The 27893-nt window shown below is 53.5% G+C and overlaps 2 protein-coding genes across 2 annotated transcripts in view; one reads left to right on the top strand and one right to left on the bottom strand.

The window, feature by feature from the left end:
• SPRY3 (sprouty RTK signaling antagonist 3) overlaps positions 1-27893 on the bottom strand; it is a 315558-nt gene that overhangs the window by 106563 nt on the left and 181102 nt on the right. The gene's annotated exons all lie outside the window — the stretch shown is intronic.
• On the top strand, positions 33-27893 carry ZNF185 (zinc finger protein 185 with LIM domain). The gene is made up of 30 exons (XM_068205383.1): positions 33-534; positions 6279-6353; positions 6655-6790; positions 7388-7447; positions 8327-8365; positions 8568-8642; positions 8825-8893; positions 9388-9468; positions 10806-10889; positions 11728-11766; positions 12879-12962; positions 13334-13408; positions 14094-14174; positions 14487-14555; positions 15047-15130; positions 15326-15370; positions 15722-15805; positions 16928-17011; positions 17431-17514; positions 17696-17803; positions 18519-18611; positions 19928-20077; positions 20602-20709; positions 20959-21054; positions 22050-22127; positions 23421-23489; positions 24538-24618; positions 25406-25508; positions 26041-26139; positions 26930-27893. The coding sequence occupies exons 2-29, from the start codon at positions 6329-6331 to the stop codon at positions 26137-26139; spliced, it is 2283 nt and encodes a 760-aa protein (XP_068061484.1). The 5' UTR covers positions 33-534; positions 6279-6328; the 3' UTR covers positions 26930-27893.

Below are 27893 nucleotides of genomic sequence, written 5' to 3'. Positions count from 1 at the left end.
TGGGAAGCAGGGATGTCCTTCCTCCTCAGCTGGACCAGGAGGTTTTGTTTAGGATATTTTATTTATTTTATTATAAACTCAGTTTATTTTATTCATCCAGCCAATGAGTCAGTACATTTCTTCCCAAAAAAATGACCAGGACTTAAATGGAAGTCCCAGTTTCCACAAGTGGCAGATTTTAGCTTTCTTTTACAAAAAAGTTGTGTTTTCTTGGCAAAACTTTGTGGTGTCTCTGTGACATCACAAGGCTTCAAGGAGCTTTTGTCCTGCTCTGTCTGTGGGTCCGTGACACAAACAAAAAGCTCCACCTTTGACACAAAACCTATTTTTCCTTCCTTTTTCCTTTCATCTTCAGACATCAAGGCTTAAGGTCAGCAATGTGTGGGTGTGGTGAACGTCCTGCACATCCTTCCTTTTAAACCCAGAAATTAGCTGAGCAATTAGGAATTAATTCCATGTAATTAGAGCAATGAAACTGCACACCCAGGATGGTGAAAACGACCCGAGAATTTCTGGCGGTAGCAGGAACGAGTTGTTGTGCTGGGGGTGGTCCTGCTGGGAGCCCGGGGGTGGGCAGGGCTGAGGAAGTTCAGGAAGTTCTCGGGAAGTTCATGCCACACTTCCCTGGCTTCAGCATCTCCAGGCTGTGTCAGCTTCAAGAGGATTTGATTTTTTTTTTTCTTTTGTGGGATGTGTGGCTGTGAGTGAACAAAAGGAAATTCTAGCTGTGCATTTGCAGCTTTTCACACGTTTTCTGGAACGGGTCTGTGTTGCTCCTGTTGGTGAGGTCTGGGCAGGATTTCTCCCCTCCAGCTGCAGGTTTCCATCCCTTTTCCCCAAGTTCAGGGAAAAAGAGACCTTCACTGTCCTCAGGTCATGGAGGGGAGATCCCAAGGGAATGTGGTGCTGGGATGAGGCTCCTCAGAGCTCCCACACAGCCCCCAGGCTCTGCTGCAGCCACAAGGGGGTCAGGACAGAGCTTCAGGATGGACATCAGCAGGAATTTCCCCATGGAAAGGGTGGTCAGGGCTTGGCAGGGGCTGCCCAGGGAGGTCTGGAGTCCCCATCCCTGGAGGTGGCACTCAGAGCTCTGGCATGGGGACAAGGTGGGGATCAGACACAGGTTGGATTTGATGATCCCACAGTGCTTTTCCTCAGGGATTCTGGGACTGGGAGTGCTTCTGGCTCATGAACCAGGCAGGCATGAGCTGCTGTGTTGCACAAGCCCAGAAGGGTGGATTTAATGTTTGATTTAAGGTTGCCTGGACTGTTTCAGTTATTGAATTCCAGATTGTTCGTAGCTTGACTTTAGAAGTCTCCTGGTGCTTCTTAAATATCCACAATGTTTATGGAACAGCATCAGAGTCAAACAGTCACTGCATGGGAAAAGGGAAAGGCAGGAATAAAAAGCTGGTCCTTCAGAGCAGCTGAGCATTGTCTAAAACCTGGAATCCCAGCCTGGTCTGGGTTGGGAGGACCTTAAAGCCCATCCAGTGCCACCCCTGCCATGGCAGGGACACCTTCCAGTGTCCCAGGCTGCTCCAAGCCCCAGTGTCCAGCCTGGCCTTGGGCACTGCCAGGGATCCAGGGGCAGCCCCAGCTGCTCTGGGCACCCTGTGCCAGGGCCTCCGGCTGGGTCTGGACTTTCAGAGGCTCCCTCAGAGCCTCCCCTTCCAAACACAGAGCCCCTGTGTGCAGGAGGTGGTCTGAGATCCTCAGGTGCAGGCTGGGAGTTCCCAGTGTGGAGCCTGAGGTGCAATTCCCATTGTCCCTTGTGCCCCCAAGAGCAGACAGCAGGAGAGGAGTGTCCATCCCTCCCAGGAACGGGATGTGCTTCAAGGCAGAGCTCAAAGGTGAACTAAATCCAGTTTTTAGAATACTGGCTTAAAAATGGCCACTGGCCCAGGTGCTGCCCCAGCAGGAGCTGGGGTGGGTCTGGCTGGGGTTGGGGTGCATTTTGCAGGGGTTAGGGTGGGTCTGACAGGGGTTAAGGTGGATCTGGCAGGGTTCCTTCCAGCTCCTGCTGTCCCTTCTCAGCAGATCAGGTGTCGGGTGACATCAGGGCAGAGCAGGGACAAGGTTTGCATTGTGTGCCAGGGCTGGTGCACAGAAATTCGAGTCTGTGCCCTCTCGGGGGAACAGTGCCACGGTCTGGACCTGCCTGCTGGGCCAGGTAAGCTGTGCCAAAGGAAAAGCCTTCTCCCCCTGCTTACCTTCCTGTGAGTGTCCAAAAGCTGGGCTCCATCTGCTGAGTGCCACATCAGATTGATGCTGGAACCCTGCCTGGGTGCTGAGAATTTGAGACTTTCTGTGCTAACAGGCACTGACCCCCAAGAGAACACTGCATTTGACCTGAGGCCATGGAGAAGGCTCCCAAAATTGAATGATAAAACTGAGATTATAAGTATATAGTTTTAATAAAAGTGTGTAATGCCACATAGTAGGAAACTTAGAGTTTAAAGTTTTAGACTATAATAATATATATATACCAAAATAGAAGTTTTAAAGCAGTAGCTAGTCCTTCTTCCTTACCTTCTTCTTCATGAGTTTAAGTAGTAATTGTGTAATTAAATAAAAAAGTCCACATTACAAACCACAAGTAGTTAGTTAAGTTAAAAATAAAAATAATTTCTCATTTCTTAATTTGACAGTTTATCCTTAAAAAGCCTTATAAAAAGAAAAATACAACTCAATTTTTTTGGTTTGTTAGTAAAGTACTATAAAACTCACAACTTATAAATATAGTGTATATATGTAGATAAATAAAAAACTAATAAACATCTAAGGCCGAACAAGAAATACCATCTCACACATTTAATCACAACCTAAACAAAAAAAAATCTAAAAAAAACCACCAAAAAATCCACAAATTCCCACCTTTCACATGGAAGTGGGGACCTGGCCTGGAGGCCAAAACTCTCAGCAGGCTTGAGGAGGCTCAAAGGGAGGAGGTTCAAACCTCTTGCAAGCTTTAAATACATTTTAATTTGAGGCTTGTGAAGGTCAGAACAGGCATCAATTATCCTCAGAGCAGGAGCTTTTTCCGCATGACTGCCCTGGGTGCTGTTTGCAGCCTTCGGGTCAGCGGCCAGGCCCTCCATTAGTGCCCAGTCCTGGGGGAAATGAGGCCCGTGCTGGCAGCCAGGGGCAGGGGGAGCACAGGAGAGATCCTTGCAGAGCTCCAGCACGGGCTCAGCTGGTGGGAGCAGAGCCTGGAGCCGCTGCAGGGTCACCTCGGGTGGGACCTGGATCACCATGGAGCCCCGATCACCATGGGCAGGACGGGATCACTTCAGAGCTGGGACCATCAGTGATGCCACGTGGGCTTTGCGCTGAGGGAAATGACCCTGGTGAGGGCACAGGTTGGCATCTGTGGATGCCCTTTGGGTGAGGAACTCGGAGTTCCACTCCTTGTCCAGGAGTCCCAGAGCCATCGAGGCCGGAAGGGACCTTCGAGGTCACCCAGGGACCTTCATCATCCATCCAGGGCCAGCGAGGCCTTGCACGGACAGGGGAGGCAGCAGTGGGACCTGGGGCTCCCGTCCCAAAAGGGTCCAACCCAGACAGGGCTCAGCATGAGAAAGTGAGTGTGGAGCTTGGGGCATCCCATCCCAGGGCCAGGAAACAAAACACGGGGAGCAGGAGTGCTGGAACCTGGGCCTGAGGCTGGCCTGCCTGCATGGACACTTCAGCAGTCTGAGGGCACCCGGGGTGCCCCCAGGAAAGCTGGATTTATGGGATCCAAGCAGCTCCCAGGGCATTCCTTCAATCCTCAGAGCTGGGTCCAACTCGGATCCAACTCATCCCCAAAGTGTAGCATGCACATTCTCTGGACAGAGAGACATAATTCTGCATCTCAGGAGAAGCACAGAGAGAAGAAGAGAAAACAATCTTTATCTCTGCTCCTTTGTTTTCCCCACGTGGAATGTGGTGTGGAGATTGTTTACCTCAAGTGATTGCTGGATTGGATTCTGGTGAAGGTTGTTTGGGTTCAGGGATCCAGCTGTGTCTTGGACTCTAGCAGAGAGTCACGGGTTTGTTAGTTAGGTAAGTAAGAAGTAAGTATGTAGAATAGGATAGTATCTCTTTAAATAGTATAATAATGTAATATAGTATAGTTTTAATAAAGCAGATCCTTCAGCCTTCTGATCTGGAGCCAGACATCAGCATTTCTTCCCATCGGGGGTCACCTGATTTCTGATACCAAAGCACACGGACAGCAAGGTGCTGTTAGGCACAAAGGGCCCATTACCCCAGGTGCCCTACAAACAGCAGGCTGAACACTTGTTTTTAACATTTAAAAGTCCCAGCTGGGCCTTCACAAAGGCGGGTGGCTAGCAGGGAAGAGGAGCTCCCAGCAGCTTTGAAAGAACAGCAAGTGTTTCATCTCCTGCAGGGTAATTAGAGCTGTTTAAGTGCTTTCAGTGGAAAGCAGATCCTTTCCAATTAAGGACTGCGCTCCTGATTGCACACTTGAAGAATTTATCAGGGAAGAGTTGGTGTGGTTGTGCCTGCACTCCTGAGGGACAGGATGGGTGGGCAGGGACAGGTCACCCCCTCCAGGGCCAGGCAGCTCCATAGCCTTGGGCACAGCTGGAGGTGCTCCCTGGTTCATCCCACGGGCAGTGATCCATAGGGAACACTCCCTGCCGGGGATGAGAGAGGAGTTTGGGGTGCTGGAGCTGCTTGAAAACTCCACGGCCCTGAAAGAGCCGAGACAGGGCAGGGACCCCAGGGACTGGGGAGGGACAGCTGGGCTGGGCTCTGCCCCAGAGCCCCTGAACGTTGACATCCAAACAAGGTTCCAGCTCCCTTTTCCTTATTAATAGCCTGGAATAGTTTTCCTCATTAAATAGCTTGGAATGGCTTTCCTCATGGGGATGAGGAGCTTCAGAGTGCCCTTAGTGGGACACTGCAGCCAGGCTTGATCCCAAACCAGGGGATCTCTGGCTCTCAGCAAAGCTGCCTGTGAGCCCCAGCGCTTCCCAGAGGTGGGAACGACCTGTGTGTGTTGTCTTGGTGGTGTTCCATGCCTTTGGAAATAGGGATTCTGTGTTACTTAGCTCGGGTTTAAGCAGCAGCTCTGTTTGGAGTGTGCAGTCTGGGAACACAGTTTAATGGGATTTTGTTCTTGTGCAGATAGGACATTTATCTCTGGTGCTGGGTGGCTCATGTTGGATGCTTTGTCAGCGGGAATTAACCATTTTTATGGATCTCCTGCTGCCTGGGACATCCCAGTGCTCCATCCCAGAGGCTGGTATCCAAAGCTGAGCACCAGGTGCATTTATCCAGCAGACAAGATGAGGGATTTAATGTACCAGGGACATGAGCTGGACCATAAATCACAGGTTATTCCAAATACCAGAAGGAATACTGGAATATCAGCTGCCTGATGCATATTTGGATTGCACAGGGGTGGGTATAATGCTTGGGAATGTTTGCAGAGGGAGAGGAGCCTTGTTCATCATCCCGATGGGAAGAGCAGAGGATGAGCAGTGGGCAGATCCCTGGCTGAGACAAGCCAGGGGAGGAGGCTTTGGCAAGCCCAGTGCCATGAGATCAGCACCCAGCATTCCCACCGGGCACGTGGCTTCCTGGGAATGCTGCAGGGACAGGCCCACCAGCAGGGAACAACAGCCTGGCTTTAGAGTCTCCCAAAGAGGGTTGGGCCTTCTTATTTCTGGCTCACGGAGTCAGTCCAGAATCCAGGACAGAGTTTTGGCAAGGGAAGACTGGGGGTGGTAAAAGCTGGAAGGTATCCTTGCTGTGGAAGCATTTGGAACTGGAGGAGATTCAAGGTCCCATCCAACCCAAACCATTCCGGGTTTCAATGCAGGATTTTCTCCTCCAAAAACACAAGTTCATCCCCCAGCTTCCATGGAAAAACTAGGAGTGCAAACAGAACAGAACCATTTCTGACAAACACAGCCAGGTGCTGAATTAACCTGGATCCTTCTCATCCCACCTGACACAAATCCCAAGGGTGCTCTTGGATCCTCGGGGTTCTGTGGACTCCAGAAGGTCTGGCCCAGCTGAGTGGCTCTGGGCACTTTTGCAAGGTCTCCTCCACCACTTTCCTCCCAGATCTGGGAAAACACCTCTAGCATGGCTGGGTTTGATTTTTCCCTGTCCTTGATGCTGCAGGTTCATGGATGGGGAGGAATCCCGGCTCTAGTGCAAGGCCAGAGTCTCCCCATCCTCTGGCTGTGCCACCACTGCTGTGCTCTCCTCTCCCCATGCCTGCCAGGTCTTTATATCCCCTCTCCCACTTCTTCCAGGGGCCTGTTGGCTGTGAACAGTGGCAGAAGGGGAAGGTGCTGCTGAGACCATGATGTCCCTGGGTGTCACTAAAGGTAATTCCTTCCTCTCCTGGTTTTCCTTGGTTTCCTCTGCCCAGCTGGAGCTGCTGGAATGTCCCTGCTGGGACAGGCCACCAGGGAGGTGTTTCAGAGAGGTGTGAAACTCTGTGTGAACCTCTGATCCCGAGGTCTGGATGGCCACGTCTCCATCTTCCATCAGAGCTGGTGAAAGTCTCACCCAGCGCTGGAACCTCTCACAGAGAGGAGAGGGCTCCATGCTGGATGAGATGGAGGAGATGGATCCCATCTGCCCCGGGGTCTGTGAGTCCTTCCCTCCCTCCCCCTGTTCTCCCAGGAGGGCTGATCCCGCCCACGGACGAGGATCGCCGCAGGATCATCCGGCAGATGAAGGTTCGCACCACCCTGCGAGGGGACAAGAGTTGGATCCAGCACCACAACTCTGACTCGGATGAGGAGAAGAGCAGCCCCCTGTAAGAACATTTCCTTCTTCTTCCCTTTCCCCAGCAGAATTCCCTGAGTTGGATCATTGATCCAACCCCCAGCCCTGCAGACACCCCAAGGATCCCACCCTGTGCCCGAGGGCATTGTCCAAACACTCCTGGAGCTCTGGGCTCTCCAGGCACCCCGGTCTCCAGCTGCACAAGATGGGCTGTGACAGGTTTTGGGGTCCCCGTGGTGCCAGGCAGTGACACTGCCAAAGGAATTGCTGCTCCTATTTATTTCTGATAAATGCAGGGTGGGCAGAAGCTCGGACAAATGTCTTCTGCTGGAGCTGGAATTCAGCAGCACAGACAGATTGGAAAGCTCAGGAGAGCTCCAAAGTTTTGTGAAGCCAGATTGTGCTTCAGCATCTCAGAGTGACAAACTCAGGGCAGGCCTGGATGGAGGGAGTTTGGAATGGAAGAGGCAGGAGATCAAACAGTTCCCTGTGCCAGGGAACACCAGTCTGCTCCAGCTCCTCTTTACTTGGGAACAAACCCAGCTCCAAATCCCTCCTCTCTTCCCCTCTCTCCAAGCCCACACTCAGCAATCAGTTAACCACATCCTTGTGTTTCCTGTTCCCTCAGGTCTGGACGGGCTGGTGGGGGACCCCCAGCCCCCAAACCTGCTGCTCCCCAGCAGGACAGGTAATTTCAGGGGCTCATCCCGCTCCTTCCCTGCTCTGCTGTCTGCTGGGGTCGGTGCAAGCCCTCGCTGTGTGCCCCCCTCACCTCCTGCTGCCAGCACAGCTCTGGGCACAGCCCTGCTCCCAGGGGTGGCTCACCTTGGAGAGAGCAAGGCTTGGCTCCCGAGAGCTCCAGCGGGATGCAGGGATGACTTTAATTCAGAGGAACACAGCCTTTGAGCCACTGATGCCACAAGGCTGGGATGGGACATCAGCTGCTGTGCTGCTGCGCTGCTGCAACCCCTCGGTGCTCCAAGCAGGGGCTCCTCAGGGCAGGGGGAGCCCTGGGTGGGGCTGAGTTTGGTTTGGAGCATGAGGGGTCCCAGGAACTCAAGAGCTTGGAGCAATATCCTGAAATACCAAACTCTTGGGAAGGGCCTGGCTCTGTGTGAGAGCTCTGCCCTCTCCCCTGTGCACTTCCCTGCTTCCCTTTCCCTGTGGCAGCTCTCCCCACTCCTGGCTGTGCTGCCTCTGGGAATGCACCTCGGAGGAGTTGGAGTGCAGCTGTTGCTCTCCAGTGATAAAATAACCAGGATCTGCATCACATCTGATTTCCCCCTCCTGTGCCACCAGCCTGGGCCAGAGAACACTGCCAGCATGGCTAATATTATTGGCTCACTCTAAAAGTCACTTTCCCTATAAAAAATCCTTTATAGAGCTTGTTCTGATGATTATTCATTTGAAAACATCCCTCCAGAGTCAGTCCAGCTGTGGGATCCCTCCAGGCCTGCTTAGCTGGATTTTTGGTTTGACATGCATGTGGATATTCCCCTTCAATCCTGGTGCTGCTGCTGTTGTTTTCCCCGTGTTTTTTACTCCCTGATGTCTGTTCTTTGCATAGGTCCCCTGCCTCCAAGCCCCAGTCTGGATACCTCATCAGGTGGGTATGGAATGGGAGAGATTTGGGCTGCAGGGGGAGCAGAAACTGGATCAGGGGCAGAAAATGTTCCCTCCTGGATTCTATCAACTGGGAACATCCCAGTGCTCAGGGTCAAGAGCCAGCCCTGTTGTTTCACTGCTGGTTTGAACTTGGCTCCAAACATTTTCCAGCCAAAAATGTAAGATGTCCCTTCCCTCCCCAGGGGCGTGTTCACCAGGACCATCGATAAAAGCTCGTCCGTGCCGGATTCTTCACCTTCCAGCCAAGCACAGAAAAAGTACGAGTGTGTCCCCCTGTCCCCTCCTGAAAAGGAGGCAAGTGCTGCCCTCCAACTGAGCAGCACTCCTGCAATCAGCGTGGGGTGACACTGTTGTCCCCCTCCCTGTGGAGCTCCCCTGGGGAAGGAGGTGGGGAGGGATGGGAAGGTCACATTCCCAGGCGTGGTTTTTGTCCCCCCAGCACCTCCCTGAAGGGACAGAGCCGCTCCCCCTCCGGATACAGGATGACCACAGAGGACTACAAGAAACTGTGAGTGGGCAAAGGGAGCAGCTCCTCCTCTCCCTGCTCAGTGTGAACCCCGGGAACGCCCCTGGAGCTTCCAGAGCTTCCACTGGAAATTGCAGTGGTTCCCAGGGCCGCCTCTCTGTGGGCCAGGAGGTGCTCCTTGAGCTGACACTGGCCTTTGCATGAAGGGGATCTTATCACCAGGCAGGAACGGAGGGTGCAGCCTGGGAACTGGGTTTGGAGCTTTCCTGAAGCCTGGAGAAAGACAGGGCAGCACTGTGGGCATTTCCTGCCCAGCTTTTTGTGTCCCAGAGCATGGCTGTGATCCAAAATGAGGCTGGGGCCTCTGGACAAAGGACAAAAGTCCTTCAGGGACATGTGCACCCCTATGGAAAATACAGGTGTCTTCCAGGGTCTGAACCAGTCCCTTGGATTCACTTCTGGTTGGCTCTTGCTGTCTCTGCCCTAGCCAGAGCAGCAATTCCCTGACCCTGGCTCTCCCTTCTCTCCCTCCCCAGAGCTCCGTACAACGTCCGGCAGAAATCCGTGGATGGGGAGGAGGAGGATGTGCCTTTTTCTCCGGATGAGCACAAGAAGAGGTGAGGCTTGGAAGCGCCTGCAGGGACAGTGACCAGTTCTGTTCCATCCTGGAGGGTTGGTGGATCCAGGCACGGCTCAGGGCTGGGTGCAATCCAAGGATAATCACCGCTCTCCCTGCCCCGAGCCCCGCTCTGCCCACGGGCCACCGCGCTCCCAACAAAACGGCATTAAAATCCTGACGTGATCCAGCCTGACAGCTCGGCACAATTACCCAGGCAGATGGGGAGGGCTGTGGGGTCCCTGGGCCACGTTGTGTCCATGGGGAAGATGGAGATGCACAAACAGGCAGGAGGGAGGAACCCGGCTCCCCCCATTGCGGGTGCACCCCGCAGCTGGGATCACTCCAGGACTGGCACCCGAGGCCAGCTCCAGGCAGGGCTGTCCTTCTCCTACTGGGAGTAGGATCAGAGAATCATCCCAGAATGGTTTGGGTGGAAGAGACCTCAAAACCCATCCAGTGCCACCCCTGCTGTGGGCAGAGACACCTCCCACTGTCCCAGGCTGTTCCGAGCCCTGTCCAACCTGGCCTTGGGCACTGCCAGGGCTGGGGAACAGGAACAGGTCTGGTCTCTCTGGCTTCAGCCTCGTTGCTTTTTGATGGAGTTTCTGAGGACCCTTTTCCTCAGCCACAAGGCTTGTACAAAAGAAAACTTGGTCATTGTCCCCTGGGGTCCAACCACTAAAGAGCTGGAGAGGGACTTTGAATAAGGGATGGAGGGACAGGACGCAGGGAACTTCTGACTTCCCACTGCCAGAGGGCAGGGATGGATGGGATATTGGGATGGAATTCCTCCCTGTGAGGGTGGGGAGGCCCTGGCACAGGGTGCCCAGAGCAGTTGTGGCTGCCCCTGGATCCCTGGAAGTGATCCCTTCTCCCTTGGGACATGTGGTAGTACCCAGATCAGTGCAGACACTCCATGGAGTGTGTCAGCCACAGAACTCATATCCCATTTTTCTGTCCATGGAATCCAGTATTGCAACAGTCCAGGTCTGCAATGGATGGTCCAGCCCTGGCACAGCTGCCCAGGGCAGTGGTGGAGTCCCCACCCCTGGAAGTGTTTCATAAAGCCTGTGGCTGTGGCACGTGAGGGCATGGGTTATGGTGACCATGGTGGTGGTGGTGCTGGCTGATGGTTGGACTGGATGATTTTAAAGGCCTTTTCCAACCTTACCCATTCCACAATTCCATGAAATCTGCTCCCCAGAGCGCAGGAGCTCGTTCAGGGTTAGCCCAGCCTCCAGTGGGTTGTTCCTGCCTGTCCAAGGCTCCAGCCAGCCGGGAGCACCAGGATGAGCAGGGTGTGACCCCTTGCCTCGCTCTCTCCCTCCCCTCCAGGACAGAGGCTGCCAACAGCGTCCTGCGGCGCTCGGCCGGCCGGGAGCGCGCCTACGTCCTGTCCGCGGCCAAGAAGAGCAACGGGTCAGTGTCCAGAGGGTGGGAGTGGGACAGGAGCAAGGGAAGGGCTGCTGGAGCTGGAGGGAGCCTCTCCAACACAGCAGCCAAGGACAGGCCACAAGGGCTGCAAGGGCTGGAGCTCCTTCCCTACAAGGAAAGAGCTGGGGGTGCTCACCTGGAGAAAGGGAGGCTCCAGGGAGAGCTCAGAGCCCCTGCAAGGGCCTGAGGGGCTCCAGGAGAGCTGGAGAGGGACTGGGGACAGGGGATGGAGGGACAGGACACAGGGAATGGCTCCCAGTGCCAGAGGGCAGGGATGGATGGGAAGTTGGGAATTGGGAATTGTTCCCTGGGAGGGTGGGCAGGCCCTGGCACAGGGTGCCCAGAGCAGCTGGGGCTGCCCCTGGATCCCTGGCAGTGCCCAAGGCCAGGCTGGACACTGGGGCTTGGAGCACGCTAGGGTAGTGAAAGGTGTCCCTGCCCATGGCAGGGGCGGGGCTGGAAAGTCTTGAAGGTCCTTCCAACTCAAACCTTTCCATGATTCCATGGTATCTGCAGGTTTCTGCAGAACTGGGAAATCCTCCAAGTATTCCTTATTGAGAGGAATGAGACATCCAGAAAAGAAAATCCATGGGAGTCCCTAATTCCCTAAGGCAATCAAGAGTCTCATTTTCAGCCTCAGTCCTTCAGCTGCTCTCTGCAGTTTTGTTGCATTATTTCATTGGTCTGACACCCCTGGCTGGGGCCAGCTCTGCCCAGAGGGGTGACAGGACCTTGCTCTCCTGGGGCAGGGTCCTGGGGGGCTCTGCCCAGGGAGTGTCTTTCCCTCCCATCCTTTAACTGTTCCTTAATCCTTCCTCCACAGCAGTCCAACACAGGAATTCCCACCCCTGTTTGCCAAGAGGTAGGTGCTGGACCTCGGGGAGCACTGCTGGGCTGGGTGCATGTGCCAGGCTGGGGTAGCAGATCCCGGGAGTTTCACAGCAGAGGAAGAACGATTCCTTGAAAAAGGATGCTGGGGGTTGGATCCTGCTGGTTTTTTTGGGAGAAACAGTGTGGGAAAAACTGGGAATACAATCCTGATGGTGCTTTGGGTTATGGACAGCCTGAAACTGGGGAAACTTGGCCACAGCCTCCCTGTTTCCTGGGAAGCTGCTCCAGCCAGCCAGGAGAATGCTCCTCAGGCATCTCCCTCCTAGAGGTGTCAGTGGGACAGGGAAATGTGCCCAGGGCTCCCTCTGGTATTATTGTCACTGTTGGTAATGAAGGGATGGGACTATTTTTGAGCTAAGAACAATTTATTGCTCAGATAAACATCAGTCTCAGAGGCTGTGAGATTTTAAAGGAGTAAGTAGTCAGCCATAGCTCAAGAGTAGTCACAAGTTCTTTTTTACAAGACAATATAAAACTTTCTGATCTAATGAACAGATGTTACAAGGTTTAGTTTGCTTTTCTAACTTACCACTTTTATTTAATTTTGCTGCACTGCAGATACTTTTGCCTAATGGGCTTCTGTCTCACATGCACACAGATGTTTCTGTTATAGCTTCTAAACTCTCAGCTTACTCTATACAATTATATTACTACACTATAAACCCTTCACCATCTCACCCAATACAGTTTCTCACTTACTTAAGGCATATTCTTACATACAACTATAGGAACAGAAGTTAATGATTTTTCTGGTTAATGTCTGTATACTGTATTTTTACATCAACCCAAGCTTCTCTCAAGGTTGCAGATCAAACCCTTCAGTGTCTGTGGAAGTTTCTGGTTTTCCTATTCCCACACTCTGGAGTCCAGGAACTCAGCTGATGCTGTGTGGAAAAACCCCACTGGCCTGGCTGCATTCTGCCCCTTGGGATGCTCAGCAGGAGCACAGGGAGCAGGAGCAGCAGCAATAACCTGCTCAGGAAACAGGGAAATCATGGCTGGGGGAAAACAGGGATAAACCGCCTGGAAAGCTGCAGAGAAGAGGAAATGATGTGCCATTTGTCTCTTTCTCCCTGTGGAAAGAATTGAGATAGAAGAGGAGGAAGGACAGCAGAGGAGGAGTCCAACTGTGCCGGGTTCAGCCAGGTTTGCTCCGGATAGCAGCAGGTACTCATTCCTCAGGGTGGGATGTCTGATTCCAGGGCTTTGCCAGCTCTAGGGATAACTGCATTTATCAGCTGTCCAAACACAACCAGACGTGGACAGTTTGCAGAGGAGACCTCCCAGGAAACACTGGGGATAGAAACAGCTCCAGCTGGGATAAATGGGAAAAATCAGTTTCTAAACCCAAGCAGAAAGGCAGATGTGAGTGACAGTAGTGCCACGGAGCACAGGGACACTGCTCAGGAAGCAGCACAGGAGCTGTGGGCACAAAGCAGCATTTGTGCTCCCGTGGGAGAAGCTCCTAAAAATCACCTGGGTTAATGTTTTGTTGATTTGTTAATTTGTTCTCCTTTTTTTTCTTTTTTTTTTTTCAGTGCTAATGGGCTAAGAAAAACTAGCCCTGGGTCTTCCTGGGATGAGCCAAAGGCAGCAGCAGCCTCTCCCTCCAGGTGAGAGTTCCAGCACAGCCAGGATGGGTGGAACAGTTTGGGCTGAAGGTCAGAGACCTCTGTGGTCACTGCTCTGGGAAAGGGGAAGAACCAAATCCATCTTTCCATGGGAAACCCTTCCTGGATGCAGACAGCTCTTAATAAAGGTTTTATGGCTGAAATCCATGGCAGGATCTGGCAATATCCTGATAGAAGGGCTCAAAACCCAAAAGGAAAAAACCCAAATGTAGAATCCTGGACTGCTTTGGGTTGGAAGGACTTTAAAACCCACCCAGTCCCACTCTATGGGCAGGGACACCTTCCACTGTCCCAGGTTGCTCCAAGCCCCTTTCTTGCCATACAGGTATAAGGGAATCATTTTTAGTTTTTTTCCAAGGTTTTTGACTGAATCCATGCCTGGTGTATACCAAAGGTGGAACAGTTCTCACTGCACACAGCACTTTGGCTGCTGCCCTTGTCCTGGTGCTTTTGCTGGTGTGCCACTGTAGACAGTGACAAAATCTGTGCTTTTAATTTAAAATTGCTTCTGAGAAGATGACTTTGCCAGTGAATGGATTGAGAAGAGTGATGATTCATTCCCATTTTGTTCATTCCCATAAGGAACACTCCAGTGCAGGGCAGATTTGCTGCAGCTGGAGCTGGTTTGACCAGGAATGACAATTTTGTCCTTTGTCCTCTCTTGCAGCCCCAAGCCAGGCAGCAGGACCCAAACATCCCCATCCCCGAGTGACACTTTGGGGAGTATCTCCACTTCTGCTGAGAGCAGGTGGGTCTGGAGGCCCTGCTGCAGCCTCAGGGTCCCCCGAGGGCAGGATGGTGAATTCAGCTCTGCCTGGGGGGATTCCCTGGAGACACAAAATCCTCCAGGACACAGAGCAGCAAACACCACACAGGGAGTTCCAGGGAAGGGGCAAAAACATCTGGGAGGAAACATTCCCAGATGGAAGCTGACGGCCTGCCACAGGTTGAACATTGCCCAGCCCTGTGCTGGGAATCAGAATCCAGACCTGCAGCCCTTTCTGTGCAGCTCCTGTGGTTCCTCATCCCCTCCCTGACATTCCTGCTGTTTTCCCTGCAGGAATGGTGAGGACAGACAGGCCCTGCATGGGAAATTCTCCTTGGAAACAGTGTCCCAGCCTGGAGATGGGTAAGGAACGGGCAGGGGCTGCTCTGTGCTGCTGACCCTGGATTTGCTGGGGAGCAGCAGCTCCCTGCTCCTGGTGTCCCCCAGCCCGGGCTGGGCTGCGCTCCAAGAGCAGCATCTGCTGGCAAAGCTGCAGCCTGGCAGAGATCTCCTCCCTTCCCTCACTGCTTTGGGATTCTCCCCCATGAACACTCCACTCCCTGCATTTCCCTTGATTTTGCTGCTCCCTTTGCCTCCTGCTGCCATTCCCTGGAGCTGTCTCACCTCCAGGGGCTGTGCTGGTCCTTGCTGGCTGGTGGCTCCTGCTGGTCTTGGGCCATGGTTCCGTGATCTGCAGTCACACCCACTGGGCTCAGGAATGCAGCCCTGCCCATCCTGATGGAAAGATTTAACCCCATTTTGTTCCCCAACCAAATATCAGCAGAATTCTCTAGGATGATGCATTACAAATGCTGACAAGCCCCATTTTCACTGGAATTTTCTTTTTTTTCTAGTGATAAAACTCTGAAGGAAAAGGCTGAGAGGTTCCCATGGGATGAAGGGAGCCCCAGAGCCACCAGGGCTTCCACGAATGGAAGGTAGAATCACTGTGGGATCCCTGGGCACTGCACAATCCATAAACTGCTGTTCTGGAGCTGGCTGGAATCCTGGAATGGATATTTACTGATGGAGAAACAGATTCCATGTGGGCTTTGTAGAACTGCTCTCTCCTCCATGAAATGCGTGGGAAAGTCACTGTAGAACATTCCTCAAGTTGTGTCTCTCTTTTCCAGTTTTCCTGAGCACACAGAAGCCAAGAATGGGTTTTACCCACCAGAGTAAGTGGAAAATTCCTTTTTTCTCCTTTGCTTTAGATTTTGGGGTGGTGGGGGGTGGTGGTTCTCCTGACCCGGGTCTGCCCTGTGGATGAGCTCTGGGAGCAGCCCTTGCACAGCCAGGTGGGCATGACCCAGCAGCTCAAAAGGCCTGGGCTCTTCCAGCTGCTTTCCTCACATGAGGACAAGTGGGTTGGATCTGGGGCTCAGCCCTTCAGGAAATTCCCATGGCTAAGCAGGAGGGAGGAAAAGATGTTCCGCTGGAGCCAGGAAAACCTTGTGGTGGATATTTTTACTTCTTGGTGTTCTCCTCTTGCTGAGCTTCCTGCTGGGACCAACTCCCTTCTCTCCCAGGTCCAGCTCTGGTTCCTGGCACACACCCGGGGATGCTCCAGAGAAGCTGCTCCATCCCTCCGAGCTCTCCCACGGGGACACCAGGTGTGACCCTGCACAGGGCCTGGGGCTGGAACCTCTGCTTCCAGAGGGAGTTGGGCTGGGAATAAGCAACTTGTCCAGAGTAGAGCTGGGATTAGAAGCCAAACTGTGCAACAAAGCAACTGGAAAAGGGAAATCCTGTGTGGGTAAACAGTGGGAACAGCAGCATTCTATTCACTGTTACACAACTTCTTCCCAGAGAAGCAGCCTGGGATTTCAGGAGGAATTTCTTCATGGAAGGGGTGGTCAGGCATTGGAAGGGGCTGCCCAGGGAGGTCTGGAGTCCCCATCCCTGAAGGTGTCCAAGGAAGGTCCTGGTTGTGGCACTCAGTGCTCTGGGCTGGGGACAAGGTGGGGATGGGTCACAGGTTGGACTTGATGATCCTGGAGGGGTTTTCCAGCCCCTAGGATGCTGGGAGCAGATCCAGCAGCCTTAGCACTGCCTTTAGTGCCTCTGTCCCACAGGATTTTAGAGCCTTTGCTCCCCTGTCCTTGCCAGGGGTGCATGGTCAGGGAGGAATTGCTGCTCTTGGCAGCACTGATCTCCCTGGAGCTGCTTCCCTCCCTTGTCCATTATTTTGGGATTCATTTCCCAGTATTGGCCCAACAAAGGCATTGAGGTGAGCAGGTTTCAGTGCCAGGTTGGACACTGGGACTTGGAGCACCCTGGGACAGTGGAAGGTGACCCTGCCCATGGCATGGGGTGGGACTGGATGAGCTTTAAGGTCTTTCCAACCCAAACCTTTCCCTGATTCCTAGATTCTATGAAATGAATTCAGCCCCCTAAGCTGAGGTGGGGAGGATCCCACAGCCTGGAGCTGCTGCTGGTGATGTAGAAATGTCTTCCCCAAAGTTACTCCTGTTGTGCTTTGTGCAGGTGCTGCATCCTGGGACAGGACAGGAAATTCTGAGACGTGTGGGAATTTAATCCCAGTAACCACCTCAGTTCCACCAGCAGCCTCTCCTCCTCTTGATTAGGATGGAAAATGGGTTTTTCTGAGGGAAAATCAGTTCTCTGAGACAATTCTTTCCTGTTTCCTGGGCTGATACAAAGTGCAGTGTTGCTGTTCCAAACAAATCCCCTGGAAATTTTTGGAAGCTCTAAATTCCCCGTTTGTTTGCCAGGTCACCCTTGCAGCCTGATGTCCCTTTTCGTCCCACTGAGAGAACCCCTGTGCATATTGAGGACACAGAATATTCCTTTAAAAGGTAAGAGTAGGGTGAGTTTAGTGGGTGTAGGAACAATCCTGAGGATTAAGGGAAACCTGAATGGTCAGGCACAGAAAGAGGCTCCTTCTGTTTTCCCAAGGATGGAAACAACTGAGGTTTAAACAAACCAAGAGCTTTGTGTTGTATCCCCCTCCATCTCCTTTGAGAGCAGCCAAGCACTGCAGATTTTTCCTCTTCTTGTGTTCTCAGTGGGGTTCAGTCACTCCCTTTCAATTCCCTGATAATCCAGGGATGCTGGAGCAGCAGCGGGGAGCTGGGAGCAGCTGGAACACAGGGACATGGACTGTCCCAGAGAAAAGCCAGTGCAGGCTGGCACAAGCCTGGCCTGGTGAGCAGAGCAGTGCCAGGGTCCAGGTGCCAGGTTTTAGGGATGTGATGGGTGTTGCTCTGGTTTCCAGCTCTGTCCTGGGCTATGAGGAGAGGAGCAGCTCCACAAATCCTGAGGGCCCATCCCACCACCAGCCCTACTGGGATGAGACAAGGTGAGGACTGGGGGGACTGGGATGTCTGGGGTCGGTGATCCGGGATGTTTGGGATCGGTGATCTGGGATGTTTGAAATGGCTCTGACCAAACTGGCTCCTGCTCCTGGCCTGCTCCTCTCCAGGCAATGCGTTTCTGCCCATCCCTGCATGGATTTTCCCAATCCTGGATCTCTGGTTTAGGTTTCTGGACTCAGCCAGCCTCACTGAGAGGGGCCAAGGAGCTCCTGGTCATGACACCCCCCCAGAGGCCCCCAGGCTGAAGGATCCCGCTGAGCCCAGCAGGGCTGGGTAAGGAATGGGATATTCCCCCTGCCTTTTCCTGTGGGATGAGGGGGCATTCCTTGGGCATCTTCCCCGCTGCTGATAAATATCCTCCCAGGTTCTCCTTTTCATAGAGTCATGGAATTGTTAAGGTTGGAAAAGACCTCTTGGATCAGGTCCAAGCATCAGCCAGCACCATCACCACGCTCAGCACTAACCCGTGTCCTCAAGTGCCACACCCACACATTTCCAGGAAATGACAACCCTTTCCATGAAGAAATTTTTCCTAATATCCAACCTAAACCTCCTCTAGTGCAACCTGGGGCCTTCTTGTGCCTGATTCTAGTGCTGCTTCTACTGGATGAACCTTTTACGATGGTTTTATAGGAAAACCTGGGAGAAAAGATCATCCTTAGCTGGAGCCATCAAACCCTGTCCAGCTGGACTGCCAGGAGTTGCTTCCTAGACTTTAAATTTGGGAGCAGAGGGTGTCTAGGGAGAGACAATAAGCAATAAAATTTGACATTGGGCTCCACAGTAACACTGGGTCTGGTTTTGAACTTCCCCAGTCAGGGCTGGGTGTCCACATGGGAGGATTTTATGGACTGATTTCCTTTCTTTTGTCCGTATTTTCCACCTCAGTTGGAAGAATTGAGGCTCTTGGTTAAACTGGGCTCCCTCCCAGGTGTGTCAGTGAGAACACCTTGGAGTCAGAGGGTGACCAGAGTGTTCTTCTCCCCAGGTCTGAGCTGCGCTCCCAGGACACTGCTGGGAGCAGGGACAGGGACATGGGAATGTCATCCTGTGTGCAGAGTGAGGAAACCACTGCAAGAAGGCAAGAGTGATCATGGGACTGCTTTTCCTGGTGGGAGGATGTGGGGAATTTGCTGTAGGGGGCTCTGGAGAAGGCACTAAAGGAGCCGTGGTTGGGGTCCTTCCTTTCAGCCCTGCTTTTTAAGAGTTCTGGATTTTCCATCTGGTTTTTTTTTTCACATCACTTTGGGTTATTTGAGGACTTGGGTTAGTGCTGGGTGGTTGCATTTGATGATCTTAGAGGGCTTTTCCAATTTAAACAATTCTGTGATTCCATGATTCTATCTGGCACATTTCCATGCAAGGATATTGCACATTTTTTTTTTTTTTTCCTTGAGGCAGGAGATTCTCCAGGGGCTGCATTTCCATCCCACAGGAATTCTGTGCTCAGGGTGCTTCCACAGACTGTAAAGGTCTCATGTCTTGGCAGGTCCAGCTCTGTTCCTGGAAGAAGCAGCATCCCAGCTGCAGAGATTCCACATGAAAACGAGTCTGAGCCATGCCAGGACAGATACGGAGCTGAGGCACCAGGACATTCCTCACAAACCTCCAGGTCTCCTTTCTGGCCTGCCCAAGGCATCCAAATGCTCATTTCCTGGCTTGGGGAATTCAGGAACCAGTACAGGCTCTGCCAGTGCCACCTTTCCCCCTGGAAGGAGCACAGCCCTCTGGGATCTCCCACAGGAATTGTCGCAGTTCAGCATCAGAAGGACCTGGAACTGCTGGAGAGAGTCCAGAGAGGCCACAGAGCTGCTCCAGGGCTGGAGCCCCTCTGGAGCCAGGCTGGGAGAGCTGGGGGTGCTCACCTGGAGAGGAGAAGGCTCCAGGGAGAGCTCAGAGCCCCTGCCAGGGCCTAAGGGGCTCCAGGAGAGCTGGAGAGGGACTGGGGACAGGGGATGGAGGGACAGGACACAGGGAATGGCTCCCACTGCCAGAGGGCAGGGATGGATGGGATATTGGGAAGGAATTGTACCCTGTGAGGGTGGGCAGACTCTGGCACAGGGTGCTCAGAGCAGCTGGGGCTGCCGTGGATCCCTGGCAGTGCCCAAGGCCAGGCTGGACACTGGGGCTTGGAGCAGCCTGGGACAGTGGGAAGTGTCCCAGCCATGGCAGGGGTGGAATTGGGATGAACTTGGAGGTCCCTCCCAACCCAAACCATTCTGGGATTCTGGAATTCCCTGATCCTGTGGTTTTGTTAACACCATAGTGTCCCATTTCTCTCTGCTCCCTGTAGGAAGTGGCAGGATCCACCCTCAGCAGGCCCTGAACACTTGTGTGAGCTGCTCAGAGCAGACACCCCTTGCCTTTATGGTCAAACCGGTTTAAATTCTTCAGCAGGTCTGACTTCAGATCCCAGGAGAGTGTTCCCAGTGCCCACGAGTCCCAGCCTGCCGTGCCCCTGTTCCAGGAACGCCAATCCTTCGCAGGCTCCGTGCCCAGCCACAGGATTCCAGCCTACGTGGACAGCCAGGTGTTCAGCACCAGGAGGTGGGGATTTGGGGATGGGGTTTGGGGATAAGGGTTTGGGGGTGAAGGGTTTAGGATGCAGAGACAGGGAAAGCTGCTGGCATGGGACACTTTGCACTATCCCAAGCTGCTCCAAGCCCCAGCCAGCCTGGCCTTGGACACGTCCAAGAATGGGGCAGCCACAGCTTCTCCAGGCAATCCGTTTGGGAATGGGGCTTTGCTCAGGTGTTGGGTTTGGAGCCTGCTGTCCCTGTGGAGCACAGACCTGGCACAGAGGAAACGGGCAGAGCATGGGGGGATGCACGATGGAATCATGGAGTCCTCATGGCTGGAAAAGGCCTCTGTGATCATCAGCTGTGTCACATGGTCACCACCAAGCCACAGCCTCAAGTGCCACATCCACACATTTCCTGGACACTTCCAGGGACAGGGATTGCACTGCTGTGCCAGGGCTGTGCCAGAAGCTGGCAGTGACTGTGAGCCCAGCGTGGGCACTCCAGAGATTCCTGCTGCCGTGTGCTCAGGGCTTTGTGTCCCCTCAGCAGGCCCAGCCCGGATCCCAAAGGGAGCGTGTATTCTGGGAGCAGCAGCCCCAGGAGCAGCTGGTATGACAGTGCCAGGGGGCACGGGGACTTCAGCCCCCCTGCAGGACGGTGAGTCCAGGGCTGGGATCCCAGCTTCCCAAACCAAGCAACTCCCCAGTGCCACACTTACTCAGTGTCCAGGTGTCCTGGTCCATCTGCTGATTCCCTGGCTGTGAGCAGGTGTTGGGTGTGCCGTGGCTGTGGAGTGGGAGGGGTCAGTGCCCAGCACGGAGATTCCAGCTGAGATTCCCATCCTGTGTGAGGATCTCTCAGGTGTCCAAACTCAAAGCTTGAGACTGTTCCACTTCCTGTCCCCAGCCATGACTCCCTTCCCAGAGATCCCACCATGTCCATGTCCCAGAGAAGCCACAGGGTGCCATTCTACATGGACAGCTTAAACTCCAACAGCTCCAGGTAAATGGGGAGTCACAAGGGCTCTGAGGGGCATTTCCCAGAAATTTATGACATAGGAGCCAGCAGGCAAAGCCAAGAGCTGAGAGAGGGAGGATTGGTTTCCAGGGAGTGGATGCATCATCCAGAGGCACAGACCAGCTCTTAAACCATTCCTAGCTAGAGCTGCCTAGCACAGGGTCTGGGATACATCCAGAAAAATCCCTGGAGATTTTTCACTGTGTGGGAGGCCAGAAGAGAGGGACAGGAGAATGGGGAGCTGTTCCTGGCTGGTTCCTGGCCTTTGCTACAGGAAAACAGAGATCACAGCAAAGAGAGGGTCACTGTCCCCAGAATGTCAGTGGTTAAATGACAGAACTGCTCCCAGAACAAGGCTGTTGGAAGGGGCAGGAGGTATGAAATACCAACATCCTGGGTCCCTGCAGTCCCTCCTGGCAGTGCCAGCCCACCCATGTGCTGTCTGATGCTCCATGCAAGGCTGAGGGATCGATCTGTAGCAAGGAGTAGTTGTGGGGGTGAAGGGGAGGCACAAGATCCTTGGATTGGCTCCAGGGAAGGTCAGCCTCATTCCAGGTCTCATTGCTGAGTGGATGGACAGAGCTGTTTTCCATAGTTTTGTTGCATTCTTCCTTCAAATTACTGAGTTGGGGACAGTTCCATTGGCCTTGGGAATGTTCCCATCTCCTGCAATTCCTCCTGGGCCCTTTCTCCCTGTGGTGCTCCCAGTCAAGCTCCCACTTGCTCAGCCCATCCTCAGTGGAAGATCTCATTGGATCTTCTGGCTCATGGCCCTACAAGTGAGACTTCCCCAAATCCCTTCTCCAGGGAAGCAGTCCTGTCCTGTGGCAGAGGCAGCAGGAGAAAAGGATTGGTTTGGTCCATGACAAGGTCTGGCAAAGGGCTGTACTGTCCATCTGCCCTTCCAGCAGTGGCAGCCGCTCTCCTAGCTGCCAGTTTGGATCCTGCCATGGCTCACAGAATTTTTCCTCTCTCCACAGGCTCCTCTCCAGTTCCAGTGAGAGGCTCTGCAGCTCCCACCACAGCTCTGGGTACCAGCCTGACTCCAGCACTGCCGGGTAAACAACCAAGGGGGGCACAATTCCCTCGCTGCAGGGTGGGGCCATCCTCCTTGTGAGGAATTCCAGTTTTGGCACCTGCTGATGTCACCCACTGTGGCCAGCAGGGTCAGGGCAGCGATTGTCACCCTGCTGGTACTGCTGAGGCCCCATGTGGAATCCAGGGGTCAGTTCTGGGCCCCTCAGGACAAAGCTGACCCTGAGGGGCTGGAGCATGTCCAGGGAAGGGAATGGAGCTGGGGGAAGGGGATTGGAGCCCCAGGAACTTCTGAGGGAGCTGGAAAGGGGCTCAGCCTGGAGAAAAAGAGACTCAGGGGAGACCTTGTGGCTCTGCACAACTCCTGAACAGGAGGGGACAGCTGGGGGGGTCGGGCTGTGCTCTCTGGGAACAGGGACAGGAGGAGAGGGAACGGCCTCGGGCTGGGCCAGGGGAGGTTGAGGTTGGTGGTGGAAGTGTCCAGAAAATATGTGGATGTGGCACTTGGGAACATGGTTTGGTGGTGATCATGGTGGTGGCCCTAATTGATGGTTGGATTTGACGATCTTAAAGGTCTTTTTCAACATTAATTATTCCATTACTCCATGATGTAGAAAGAGCCCATGCTCAGGTTAAGGAGGAAAAAAAGAGGTTTCTTTCCTTAGCCATGACAAGTCTTAGTGTAAGAAGGGAGGATTAATCCCAGCTTTTAGGCAGCAGTGGAAATGCACCATGGAAAAAGGCTGATTAATTCCTGTCAGGGCTGCAGGCTGAGGTAGAGTGCACAGGGCTCCCCTCGGCCTGCACAGAGCCACACCAGGGTGGCACATGGAGTTCTGGAGCTGGGATTGGAAAAAGGCAGGAATATGCAAGGGAGGTAAAAACATCCCCAGCCAAGCAGCAGCAGTTTACACACTGGCTGAAAACACTGGAAGTATTCCAGAGGCAGAGCAGCCCCTGGAAGCAGCGCTGTGCCACAGGGCTCGGTGGTAACGGGGGAGCTGGGAGTGCCCATTGTGTGCCTAATCCCGACGGGAGCTGGGAAAGATTTATCCCTCAAACCCGTAACTGGATGAAAGGGTTACATTATCCGTCCCATTCTTTCCAATTAACTCGATTTGTTTTGGTGGGGTAATTAGAGGAGTTGTTATTTAGCAACAATGCTCTTTATGCAGGATTTATTCCAGAACAACAGCATCCTGCTCCGAGCCTGTCCCGCACGCGTTCCATGTCCAGGCACACACGGTCGCGGTCCCTGCCCGGCTCTCCTGAGCCCCAGCCGCTCTTTTCTCATGCAAATGCTTCCTTTTTCCCAGGAGAGGGATCCTCTTCGTCAAGGAGTACGTGAACACCGGCGGCTTTGCAGCCTCGCCACGCCACGGCAGGTAGGGAGCGCTGGGAACACCCTGTGTCACTGCCAGGTGTCACACCGTGTGTCACACACGCGTGCAGAGCCCAGCGCCGGGCTTTGCCACCTCACACATCCCACCAGGAGGGAGCAGCTGGAGCTGATCAGCTCGGGGGGTTATTGGGAGAGCGAGTTCTGCTCTGTGGGGTCCTGCCCTCTCCTCCCGCTGTGCTGGTGACAGCAGGACCTGTGTCCCACTGCTCCCAGGGGACAGGGAAGCTACTCCTGGAATGGCTTGGTCTCTGAAGTGGGTGAAAACACCACACTGTGGGTTTGGCACTGGGAGGCTTTACCCTGCACCTGTAAACAATGACTGGAATGCATGAGGAGAATATGGAGGGTGAGGGATCCCAATGGTAAAACTTCCATTATATGGATTTTAAAAAGTTAAATTGTACCATTTTCAAGCTTAAGTCTTCAGTCCTTTGAGTTCTGCTCAAGTGAAGCTGCTCCACACTGGCCCTGGCATGACAAGAGCAGAATTTGGCCCCATGGACATCATCCTCACAGTGATGTGGCACCAGTTCACGCCAGTTTGATGTTCCCTGCAGGCATTTTCCTCCCTCAGCACTCTGATGGCATCCCTGGGGGAACTGATTACACTCTCTAAATCTCCAGCCTGTCCCAGAGCTCAGCAAAGCTGCTGTCAGCAGCCAAAGATAAGCCAAATATCCAGGAAACTCAGGCTGAGAGGGAATGCTCAGCTGGATCAGGGATGAAACCAGGGATGTCTCCGTGCCTTTTCCTGCATAATAGTGCAGGATTTGAAGTTTTAGCAGTGAAAAGCTATTTGTAAGGGCTAGATGTAAACATGAAAGCTCTTGTGAGGCCAGGGGAGTTTTCTGGAGAGTCATCTCTGGAATACTTAAAGGTTCCTCTTTGTGTCCTGGGAAGGCACTTTGAGGACCTTCTCCCCAAGGAACAGGTAGCCAGGATATTCCAAATCACTAGATGATGATTCCTTCTGAAATTCTTTTCCCACATATCACTGCCAAGTGCTGATATTTGCCTCCTTCCTTCCACAGTGGCAGCCTTGTGGATTTGAGTGACCTGGAGAGAAGCAGTTACAGTCACCACAGTTACCTGTCCAGTGCTCCCCTGCACAGGTAGGACAGGGCAGGGCTGCCTTGGGCAGGTTCAAAAAATTCTCAGTCAGAAATGATTGTAAGGGTTTGCTTTTTGAGGACACTGCAGTGTGTTTGTGGAACAGCAGCACACTAAATGGAAATACAGTGACTCCAAGTCAGAGTCAGGAGCAGGCCACCAAGGTGATCAGAGGGATGGAGCACGTCACCTGTGAGGAAAGGCTGAGAGAATTGGGATTGTTTAGCCTGGAGCTGAGAAGCTTTGTGGTAACCTAATTGTGGCCTTCCAGTGCCTGAAGGGAGCCCACAAGAAAAATGGAAAGGGATTATTTCCAAAGGCCAGGAGTGACAGGACAAAAGGGAATGCCTTCTCACTGACTGAGAAAGGATTAGATAGGATATTGGGAAGAAATTCTCCTCTGGGGGGGTGGGCAGGCCCTGGCACAGGGTGCCCAGAGAAGCTGTGGCTGCCCCTGGATCTCTGGAAGTGTCCAAGGCCAGGTTGGATAGGGCTTGGAGCAGCCTGGGATAGTGGAAGGTGTCCCTGTCATGGCAGGGGGTGGAACTGGATGAACGTTAAGGTTCATTCCAACCCAAACCATTCCATGATTCCACAGCTGTAGGATTCTGAGATCTGTCCTGCCCCACTGCTGTGGGGCACCCCTGGGACAGCACAGTCCCCTGTTCTGTCACTCACACAGTCACACCTGTGGGAGCAGGTTGCTGATGGCTGGGATAAACCCCTGGCACCAGTGCTGGGACTGGAACCAGAGCATCACAGAGGAATCCACTGCCCTGTTCTTCCCAGGCCCAGTGAGCCCCTGTGCAGCTACTGCAGCCGGGAGATCCGAGACTGCCCCAAGATCATCATAGAGCACCTGAACATTCACTGCCACGAGTACTGCTTCAGGGTAAGCCCCAGTGCCTGTCTGCTGGGAGTGGCAGGGCTGGGAGCAGGGATCTTCCTGCAAATTCCATCCCCAGGCTTTCAGAGGGATATACGTGGGGTGTGGCCATATACTTACCTCACATTGGGACAAAAACAGTCAGTCACAGGTGTCCCCAGAAGGTCCCTGAATAAATGTTAGAACAAGAAGAATTCTTTATTATTGGCAGCACCATCAGAACACCCTCATGTCCTTGCCCCACTGTCCATGGGGCAGACTTGCTGCTTTGTGCTCTAGTGGAGGTGGCTGAATCCTCAAACCCTGCAGGGTTTCCAAGGAAAGTGTGTGGGGATGTGGGGAGGGTGGGAGGAGGAGGGATGGGGAGTGTGGGAGGAAGAGGCCTGCAGGGACATTTGGCCATTGTAGGAAAGTGCAGCCCCAAAGGTTGCATCCTCACCTTTTAATAGAATGGTGCAGAGACCTCTGCCCCCTCCCTTCTGCTGCTCCTGTGTGGGGTTTTGGCCGTTGTCCAACCTCCTTGTCTTCCCTTTGGCAGTGTGGAATTTGCCACAAAGCAATGGGAGATCTGCTGGATAAAATATTCATCCACCGGGACATTGTCCACTGTGACAAGTGCTACGAGAAGCTCTTCTAGGTGGGTTTCCAGGGCCCCTTGCCAAAGCCATTCCCAGGGGGATGACTGGGTGAGAGCTCAGAGTTCACTGGTGAAGGGCATTTAACCCTCACATTTCCAGGGTGACCAGGCAGGGATCTTCCTGGGCTGTTCAGTGGGAAGCAGTGACCTTGCTGCAGCATTAGCTGGAAACTCACTCACACTGTCCCAGGGGTGTTGGTTGGAGCCAGAATCTCAGTGGCAAACAGGCTGTGGTGGCTTCCCGGGGGTGACAGGCAGAGGCTGGCTTGAGTGATGACAGAAATGTCCCTGGGAGGTGGAGAGTCGCCATGGAAGGCATTTAAAGGCTTCTCACTGTGTCCTGGGCTGACCCCGTGCAGGGACTGCGGGCAGTTCGGAGCTGTGACGTTCCCCTGACAGGGACACAGCTCTTCGGCGGCAGGTGCAGCTACTCCTTTACAAGAAGATCCTTTGAGGTGAAAGCCTTCGGGTAGAGTTGTACATTCCAACAGAGCGACAGGGGCGGGTTGGACACGGTTTGGTTTTGTCTGGTTATCTGGAAGGAGCAGGAGGTGCCATGGCAGCCACCAGAGCCGCTGTGCTGGCGCTGGGAGACCTCGTGTGCTCCCGATGCCTCCCGGCACAGAGCAGCAGGAGGAGGAGCAGGCAACGGGGCTCTGCCTTGCTGCTCCCCGTACCTGCATGTGACTGCTGAGGTGCACATCCCCGCACGCTCCCGGCTCCAACCACCTCCAAGGCCTCATTCCCGGCGGGATCAGCCCGTGCTCAGCCGCTCTTTGTGTGCTTGCAGGGCCCCGCGGAGCTGGGAATGCAGCTCGTGCCCGGCGGCACGCCTGGGAATACCGCAGCTCCTGACTGGCTGAGATTGCAGAATTCCTGCTCCCGCTTTCCTCGAGTTCTTTTCCCTGTCGCTGTCCCGTGGCCGTGGATGAGTTCAGCAGATGCTGGTTGATGCTGTCACCTGCACCAGATAAGAGTGATGGGAACGAGATAAGGCAGCCTCCTCCTCAAAGATAACATTTCCCAGAGGTGCTGAGCCCTCAGCCTGGCTTTAGCTGCATGACGATTCTGAGCGCTCCCGGAGCTGGGAGTCAGGCACGGCTCCTCAGGTTCATCCCAGCTAATTGCCACGAGTCTCTCCTGATGGTATTTGTATTTCTTTCCCTTGTGCAGCCAGGCTGTGCGAGCTGGCACACAGACACTGGGAGCCTTAAACACTAAATTTGGTTTCTTGGGAGGATTTGAATTTAGTCCTTAGCAAAAGCCTATTTCTGCGTCTTTCACCCCCAAATTCAGCCTAGAAATAGCTTCTGCCTGTTTTCCATTTGCTTTCTCCAGGATTCCAGGAGCACTTGCAAACTATTGTAATTGTGTGTCAGCTTTAATTCCCATTCCTGCCTGTTCCCTGAGGATGCTGCAGCAGCACTTGTGGCTGCTGCCTGTTTGGGGAGATAAGTGTCCTTCCCCTGGTGTTTAACTCGGGCTCTGAGGGCAGGTGTCCTGTGCCAGAGCAGGGGCATCTCAATTCCCTCTCCTGACAAAGAGCTCTGCTCAGCTGAAATCCCGCTTTCCCCCCTCACCAGGGCTTTGCCCAGGCCTCTCATTGCTGTAGATTATTCACAGCCCAAATGCTCACTAAGAACATTGAACTTCCAGCAGATGCTGCACTCAGTAAAATCGGAATTGAGTCATTTTAGCCCTTAACTCAGAGCTGAGAGGTTGGGAATGCTGAATAGTGAAACCTGAAAAGTCAG

The sequence above is a fragment of the Anomalospiza imberbis genome, chromosome 14, assembly GCF_031753505.1.
Source record: "Anomalospiza imberbis isolate Cuckoo-Finch-1a 21T00152 chromosome 14, ASM3175350v1, whole genome shotgun sequence".
Taxonomy (NCBI): Eukaryota; Metazoa; Chordata; class Aves; order Passeriformes; family Viduidae; genus Anomalospiza; species Anomalospiza imberbis.
This window is presented reverse-complemented; position numbering and strand designations above follow the sequence as displayed.